The sequence below is a fragment of the Dipteris shenzhenensis genome, chromosome 28, assembly GCF_047967505.1.
Source record: "Dipteris shenzhenensis isolate YYH24624 ecotype China chromosome 28, Dip_SZ_1.0, whole genome shotgun sequence".
NCBI classification, from domain to species: domain Eukaryota; kingdom Viridiplantae; phylum Streptophyta; class Polypodiopsida; order Gleicheniales; family Dipteridaceae; genus Dipteris; species Dipteris shenzhenensis.
The window spans coordinates 1719526-1727793 of NC_141623.1; the positions used below are offsets into that span (position 1 = coordinate 1719526).

Here is an 8268-nt window from a genome sequence, read left to right on the forward strand (position 1 = left end):
TGCAAGCAATAGCTTTAGCAATAGCCTTGGCAAATCTCTTTGCCTTTTCTTCTTACCTATTCGATGCCCTCTCCCCTCTAGATGCTCTCTTTTATGTTAAAAAAGTGATGAAGTCTTCTTGAGTCAAGCTCCACAATTTCTAAGTAGCGATAAAGTCATCTTGAGTCAACTCTTTATAACACTAAGAAGTTTACATGCGGCTCTATTTTCCTTTCCACTTGCCTCTAGTCTGTCTCTCTTGGCATGGGTAAATGTGGTGATTTCCTTAGCAATCGTGTCATTGGCGTCATCATACTTTTTTATCTTTTGCTTGTCTCATCTTGAAACAAGCATGCAAAGTCAAGTGTGTAAAAAGGGAAATCAACTCAGTGCAACAAAGAGCATACTCAACACTATGACATGGTTCGTTTGAACAACCCCAGTTTTGTGGGATTCATGTTGCTAGCAAGTGCACCAAGCCCCCCTTCTCTTTATAGTAACCATCAAAAGCACCCGAAGTCCACTAGAGCTTTCCATTCTCTAAAGTTCTCTAAATCCTAAGAATACAATATATCTAAATCATCCTATTCTACTACTCTAATCACTATAGAAATGAGAGTGTATTCTGACTCAAATTATAAGCTAGTAGACATTATCCACATTGCAATGAGCCAGCTCTAGCTTAGTCATCGTTGGTATCTATGATTTATGGAAGTCAATCTAACGTGCATGCTTTTTTCATTTCTGACAGGGGCAAATTGCGAAAATTTTGACTCTTTTGCGGCAATCTAGAAGCATCATCTTAGATTGCCAAAGGCATGTACACAATTTCAAACTTACATAGAGGCCACCTTTCCTCATTCCTTCTTGCCAAAACTTTGCCTATGCCTTTCGACCTAATGATCAACCCTTGCTTATCAAATTCCATATTCACTCTAGGGAGTATGGATTCATCAACTCCTCGGACCACACCTTGTTGTTAGACAAATTATTAGATGCTCCTTATGTTCCCCTGTATGTGCAAAGTAATACTCAATAACAAGACATAGCTTTTCAATGATTACATTGGTAGATTTTAACTTTGACAATTCCATGGGCTTTATTTCATTCCTTCCTTCTTCCTACTATCTTTTTGCTATGTGACCAAGCTTAACATTTTTTTTCATCTAACTTCTCAACCTTCCAATCCTTGCCACCCTTGGTCTTTCCTTCACTAGGCTTGCCCTCAACTTTCTTTCTTGCAAAACAGATTCATCTCCATCTCTTTTTCCCAAGCTTCCTCTTAAAACAACAAAGGCCCAAGCTTATTGTAAGTAATGGGCTTGCAGCATTCTCCACCTGCTGTAGTTGTAACAAACCCTTTTGAACTCTTGAGAAGCATTCCAAAGATGTCTATCATCTCGACTTTGTGACCAACTACCGCTAGATAGTCCTTGATGACTTTCAAACGATTAGAACAACTTCCAAACAACAAACTTTTGCGTGCAAATAATGTGTGGGATAAATAAGCCCCTCCAAATTCTGACCAAATTGGTCAATTTTTCATAAAAATATAAGGGAAGAAGATTACTCAACCTGTACTATAAATAATCTTAATTCAGGTATGTATTAGTATTTCTACAGCATATGAATAGATTCATAACAGGGTATACTAAAAGATTACACTGCTATCATAAAAAACTGATAACAAGTGGTTCAGAATCCAACGATTCAATTCTATCAACAAAGTTTCCAGTTAAAATGCTGACAGATTTGGAGACGACCAACAAGAATCATATAAATTACATTAGAATTGCAAGCTGAACCTTGAATCACTGGTGGCAGCTGGGCTGAAATGTTCAACACATCCCAGAAGCTTTCAGATCTGCATAATCTGTACAAATTATCCCGTGGCTTTAATCTTCATGCTAGAGTTGTGTCCAATTGCTCCTTGGTCTCTTGTCCATCCTCATTAATGCACCAGTGAAGCCACAAGGTTATCCTAGAGGTGTCAGCTGCAATGATATATCGCATGCAAAAGCATAGTATGCATTCGCATGTACAAATCGTTCATGGAAGAAAACACATTAAAAGGAAAATGTCTTGCTGTCCCTCCATATAAAACTGGGTGTCCATTCACAATCATGAGTAGCGCCTTTTCAGTTTCCACTCAGTCCTGCCACGAAGGATTTCCGTGCCATCCTCTTGCAAACGAAGCAGGTGTGTATAATAGACAGGTCCCAAAGTGGTGATACGAGGGTTTTTAATGCTGGGAGGCCCAACTTGTGTTTCTCCTACAGATGAGGGTTGCAAGCCTTCATCTATACAGGGTGATAGAGGAGACTCTGGCAAAGTCAAAGATGAGACAACATCAGAATGGCTGCACTCCTTTCTGTACTCCAAGGTCATGCCCATCAGCTCATATGCTACTAGCAGAGATTGTGGAACGCTCTGCAACAGTAAGGAGTTGATCATCAAAGTGGATAATGGAGGACCGTTTTTCTATTAACAAAGTTATGTACGACTAGCAACTTGCAGCTAAAGAAACAAAGCGGATAACAAAAGAGGGTATGCCAAGGCCATTCCAGTGACGGCATCCAACATTGCTGCCTTGGGCCATCTTACTGGGCTCTACAGACTTAAACACTGCCAAAGAGCTTTTCAAGCTACCACTCCACTTCTGCATTGTGAGCTGCTCGGAAACTATACTTTGGACCAAAAGCACAGATGTCCACTTTTTTAATACCTCCAAAACCCAGCTAATATACTTGACATGGTTTACATGCTGGTTCATATCCATGTCGTGGAGTCGCGGCTGTACAGAACAAAACATTAAATCATGTTATCCCACGATTATCTTAACAAACAGTTAATGAGATGCTTCAGAATAGTTTGGACTACTGGTGGGAATACAGCTTTTTTAAGCAAATCTGTTTGATAGGACTGCTCATTTCCTTACATTAGCCTCCAAAGTCACAAAATATGTAACCTCCCATACGATGGGAGTTCCTCAAGTTAAAGTATCACACCAAAAGCTCAGAAGGTGATTGGTAAAGGCACAATGGGAGCAGTAAAAAGAAAGTAAATTATAGGTAGCAATACTTACCACAAGCCCTTTTTTTATGTAAGGGGCAGAATCATCCAGCTTAATGATTCTCTGGCAAGGCTCATCTGTCATTACACATCTGTCAAGAAAATACGGGGATATTTCTGCTCTGACATCATCAGGCATCTTTGAAAGCCTCCTGGTATCTTGATGCATCATCGCCCAGTTACTGCACCATCAACATATCTTGTCATAACCTCAGATCAAGTTTCTAAGCTAGCCCTCTGCTAACTACTGTCTAAAGGTCCACTCTTCGTAACATTTTTTGAAAACTAAGCATCACTGGTAAGCTTCTAGCAGCAGCTAAAACAAAATTTCTGGAGGCAACGCTTGGCAAAGGGAAATGTTAAACAGCTGCCCCGCATGTTGATAATCCTGCAGCAATGTTTCAGGTTCCTTTAATTTCTGCAAGTTATTGACGTATGGAGAGGACCTTGTCAGGATAGTTATTAAACAAGTGAGATGCTCTAGATATACAAGATTTATTTCAGCCTGAGGTCCCAAAATAGGAAGCCTCAGAAACCAATAGAGCATCACATCTGAACTAAAGCATCACCGTCCTATGAAATTATGCAGCTGATAATATAAACTAGCCACTTCATTCTTTTTTTGGTCTCCTTCTGAAAAATATGGAAGAGGAAAGTTCATTACAAATAATATAGCGGTGACACTCTCTGCAGTTCAGATTACCTGGTCGCTCTAGCTCGTATCTCGCCTGTCAGATAGTCACGAATTAAGAAGTCCCTTCGCATTCCATTTTTCCCAGAACCACTCACCCATGAATCAATCTCAACAACATCACCCCTGAAAATGTTAAAATCCATATTCATTAATTAGCCAGATATTGCAGACTACCACCAGGCATTATACATTCTTGTTTTATTCTTAAAGCGTGGTTCAAACATGTCTACTAGGCAAGGAGCACGTTTCCCTTGAAAGCAATGCTAAAGGTAACTGCTTCAATGTTCTCGTAAAGCATTACCAGACGGGATACTGAACCACTTTAATGTGCATCTTGGTGACAACCCAAATTAGCCTGTGTCTCATCATGGCATGAGTTGTTCCCATTCCATCACCGACAAAATCAGACATGCCCACGTGGTTCAAAGCGGTTTCCTGGCAAAAAATCCACAACACATCAGCTATTAGCTGTTGCACCAAATGCAAAGCAGAAACACCTCGGCTAGATGTCTAGACCATGCAGCCATCTCTCTAAGAGTGTAGCCAGAATATCTATGGCTCTCCGTGATAACCAAGGAACTCAAGGGAATTTTAAAAGGGTAAAAGCCTCGTCGAAGGCCGAAGCATGCGCATACCACCTCACAAGAAAACCACGCCAAACAGTCTATACTTCTCTTAAGCTTTAGTCGTAAACTGATAAACCGCAGAAGTACTGAAAGAGTTGTGAACCTGTAGAAATAGCCAACGTTGGCACGATTACTAGGAAAAGCAGGATTTGTCCTTCTCAAAACAAGAAATAGGCAAAGGAAGTACAACGTGCACAGGCTTCATGTTAAGACTTGCAAAATGCAAGGTAAGAACGACGGGATGGAACGGTGTATTAAGTCAAGTGTGCAGAATCTAGAAGCGGAGAATGGCGCCAGGAAACTCTCCAGGAATGATAGCAAACGCTCCATGTTACCTATGACTTTTGGATACAAAACAAAGAGAAATATTCCACGAGTTAAGAGGCAACACAAAATGTACTTACCTGGAAAAGATTAGCTAGCGTTTCAATGGACGCGGTTCGGTCGAATCCCACCTCGTACGAACGAATGACGAAAGTTTGTCGGTAAACAAATCCCTTTTCTACGAGTCTACCTCTTCGCAGAGCGTCTATGGGCACCTGCGTTTTTGTTTGTATCGCCGCTTGAACCGTCTTCTGCTTCTCGATGGCAACAAGAGCTGCCGCTATCACTGTAATCGCGATATTCAAGGAGTTCTTATCAACAACTAGGGGCGAAGACACTGTGTTCTCAGGCAAGGTAGCTGCCCCATTCGTACTCTCCAACTTCCCATGGAAGAGTGTGGATCCACCATCTTTGCTCGTGTTATTGATCCGTGAGCTCAAATTTGGAATATCTCGAGCTACGGAGACCACTGATGCAAGTCTTATTCTCCGGCCAATAGTCAGACGCTGATTCGTGAATAATTGCCTGCCAACTTGCGATTCCGGAGCGTTGTAGGAGCACTGTGCAAGAAATCGTCCACCAAACGTTGGTGCAGTGGAATCCATCCCTCGTGAACTATTTCGTATAGGTATTGCCGCCCGTACGAACGAAGGAAGGGCGCCCGTAAATTCGAAGACTCAGCTGAAGCTTTTCTGAAGCCGTGGCGCCACGCTTCGACGGGTTCAAGTTGGAAAAAGCATGTATAAACGTTTGCATGCGAAGAGCGCGCGCTGATTACGAGGAAATTTAAGGACTTGTGAGAAAGCGCCGTGAGCGATCCAATTGTGCAGAGAGAGAGAGAGAGAGAGAGAGAGAGAGAGGAGATGAAATTGTTGAGGGGAGGACGGATATGTTAAAGAAAAGCGAGAAGCAGGAGAAGAAGCGAGTGCATGGCGAGGCAGAATTATTGTATTTGAGAAGAGAGCAGCTATCTACCAACCAAACTACCAAGCGTCCACTTTGAATTCTGCACCTAACAAGCTTCGGCCTGCCACCCTGCTCTCTTCAATGTCTACTTACACCTCTTTTAAAGCCCTCCTACCATGTATGCATGTACTATTACATGGTGCACCCAAGTACACCTCCACCTTATTCGCCCACACTTGGAAGACCCTCAACAAAGCAAGATCAGCTTTGCTAGCAACGAGAAGCAATAGCCGTTCACCTTCAGTAATCGGTTCCTTGTGTACGACTTTTGCAATCGGACCTCGTAGCAGTGGTAATTCAAGAGACATTCAAGGTGGGGAACACCTTCTCTACACTAGTAGCCAAAAGGGCACGCTTATTCTTAGGTAGCTGTTTGACTAACATAGGTTGCTAGTCTTGCTCAAGAGTAAGTAGGTGGTATTTTACTAGTCCATCTCTTTGACTAACTTAGGTTGCTAATCCACTTCAAGAGTAAGAAGGTAGAATTTTACTAGTCCATCTCTTTGACTAACTTAGCTTGCTAATCCAATTCAAGAGTAAGAAGATAGAATTTTACTAGAGTTGGAAGCATCTACAACTTGATAGCTCCATAGTCCTCTATATTTGAAATTCCCTTTATGTTCTCAAGCACTCTAAAGCAATACCAATTGCCCCTCTTTGAAGCCCCTTAGCTTTAATTCATAGTCACACAACAAACATTCCACTCTACACTTTCTTATATTATAGTCTTGAGACTAGGAAAAGAGAAGTCTAAAAGTTTGAGTTAGCTAAGATGGCATATGTACACACACTTATGGCCATTTAGATGAGCATGCAAGGGTGCTCCTAGGAAGCTTCCACCAGGAAGGCTATTTTCCTTAGGGAATGGAGTGGCTCCCCCTATTTCTCGGAGACCACAGTAGGGATGAGTAAGCTACTTTAACTTTTTTCAATCACCAATGTGAAGTCAAACTCCATCAAAGGCAATAGCTACTCTATTATCCTTCCAATATTGTAAGGCCTCTTTCGACAAAGTAGCAATGATCAATCCTTCTTCAAACCTGATAATCATCATCTTGAAGATAATCTCCATCCTATTATCCTTGGTATTGTAAGGCTTAATTTGACAGAGTAGCAATAATCAAACTTTCTTCAAACCCCATCTTGAGGGAAGGCCTACTTCATGATCTTTTATCTTCATGATGTTGAAAATTCATCTCAACATCATGTGTTATAATGTGTACAAGCACTAACATACATGAGTGCTTAAAAGAAAAAGAGTTGGAAACCCTAACCATTATCCCCCAATCAGAGTCTACTAGCTTGGCAGATACAAGAGCAGACCAGAGTGTGACACATGGCCAAATAAGGGGACATGTGGACGATTAGGCTAGTTTGAGCATTTAGGTCAATCCAAAGAACTAAGTCCACAAAATCCAAATCTCATAGATGAAGAGACAGGGAAGCTAGCTAGGAACGGAATGGAAATATGGAAAGCATAATGAAAGGCAGAATGGAAAGGAAAGAAAGTACAAGTGCAAGGCAATAACCAAAATACTCACAATGTATTGATAGCTTGATGTTGACTGTTGTAATAGACAATAGACAAGGACAACACTATATAGTGTGATACTAGAAAGTCACAATGTCTATGGGATATCTCCCAATATCACACGTGGCACGTCTAGGACTCACTAGACTATAAAACACCACCTAGAACACACGTTTTTGACCCACTTTGGCTTCATATTCCAACACCCCCCCATGAAGGCAAGGTGAGAGACTACTGGAATGGAACCAATAATAGAACATGACAATGACGGTCATCAAACCTATGCATGCCGATCTAGAACTGGACATGGTTCCCACACAATCTCAGAGGCAAGTGAGCATGGCTCAGAGGCTAGTGAGCATAACATAAAAAGCTTGTTTGTGCCTTGTCTCTATGCTAACATGGACTTAGGTAGTACAGAATGTGTGTGTAGAGTAGCGGTAAAGCTCCGCTCGTACTTGCATAAGGCTAGAAATAATCCCTCTTAGAAATCCAACTTGCATGTTCTACATACGATTCCTACATGCAACTCCTACATGCAACTTCTACATGCAACTTCTACATGCATGTTCTACATGCAAGTTCTACATGCAAGTCCTACATGCAAGTTCTACATGCGAGTTCTACATGCAACTCCTACATGCAACTCCTACATGTGATTCCTACATGCGAGTTCTACATGTAACTCCTACATGCAACATGCAACATGCAAGTTCTACATGCAACTTGCAACTTCTACATGCAACTTCTATATGCAAGTTCTATATGCAGAGAGAGAATGTCTTACAATTCCTACATGCAGAGATAGAAGCTCTCCAACTTGTATATATACCCCATAATGGAATGAAGCCCACACTCTTTGGGGCATTGTGTTGAGTTCTACTTTGGTATTCCAAGCAATTGTCTCAAGTGTCCATGCTTCCTTACACTCCACGTCCAAAAGCATGTCCTAATCTTGCAACTCCTCCTCCCCTCTCCTCCAACCTTGCAACCCATCCTCTCCCTCTCCTCCCTTCTCCTCCTCCTCCTCCCTCCCTCCTCCTCCTCCTCCCTCCTCCTCCCTCCTCCTCCCTTCT

At 41.8% G+C, this 8268-nt stretch overlaps 1 protein-coding gene across 1 annotated transcript; it reads right to left on the bottom strand.

Annotated features, from left to right (window-relative positions):
• Window positions 1-1674: 1674 nt before the first annotated feature.
• On the bottom strand, window positions 1675-5497 carry LOC147883025 (oleoyl-acyl carrier protein thioesterase 2, chloroplastic-like). The gene is made up of 6 exons (XM_087399753.1): window positions 4776-5497; window positions 4047-4180; window positions 3755-3868; window positions 3065-3233; window positions 2705-2773; window positions 1675-2409 (listed from the first exon to the last, which is right to left on the bottom strand). Exons 1-6 carry the CDS (start codon window positions 5298-5300, stop codon window positions 2101-2103), a joined length of 1320 nt encoding a protein of 439 aa, XP_087255879.1. The 5' UTR covers window positions 5301-5497; the 3' UTR covers window positions 1675-2100.
• Window positions 5498-8268: the final 2771 nt, after the last annotated feature.

What these genes read in the sequence shown, in the direction of transcription:
- LOC147883025 (XM_087399753.1), bottom strand. Translation starts at nt 5,300, where the DNA reads ATGGATTCCACTGCACCAACGTTTGGTGGACGATTTCTTGCACAGTGC. An exon ending in ATACGAGCTAGAGCGACCAG is followed by an intron (nt 3,234 to 3,754) that starts GTAATCTGAACT and finishes TTGATGGTGCAG; the next exon opens with TAACTGGGCGATGATGCATC. An exon ending in ACATAAAAAAAGGGCTTGTG is followed by an intron (nt 2,774 to 3,064) that starts GTAAGTATTGCT and finishes TGTTCTGTACAG; the next exon opens with CCGCGACTCCACGACATGGA.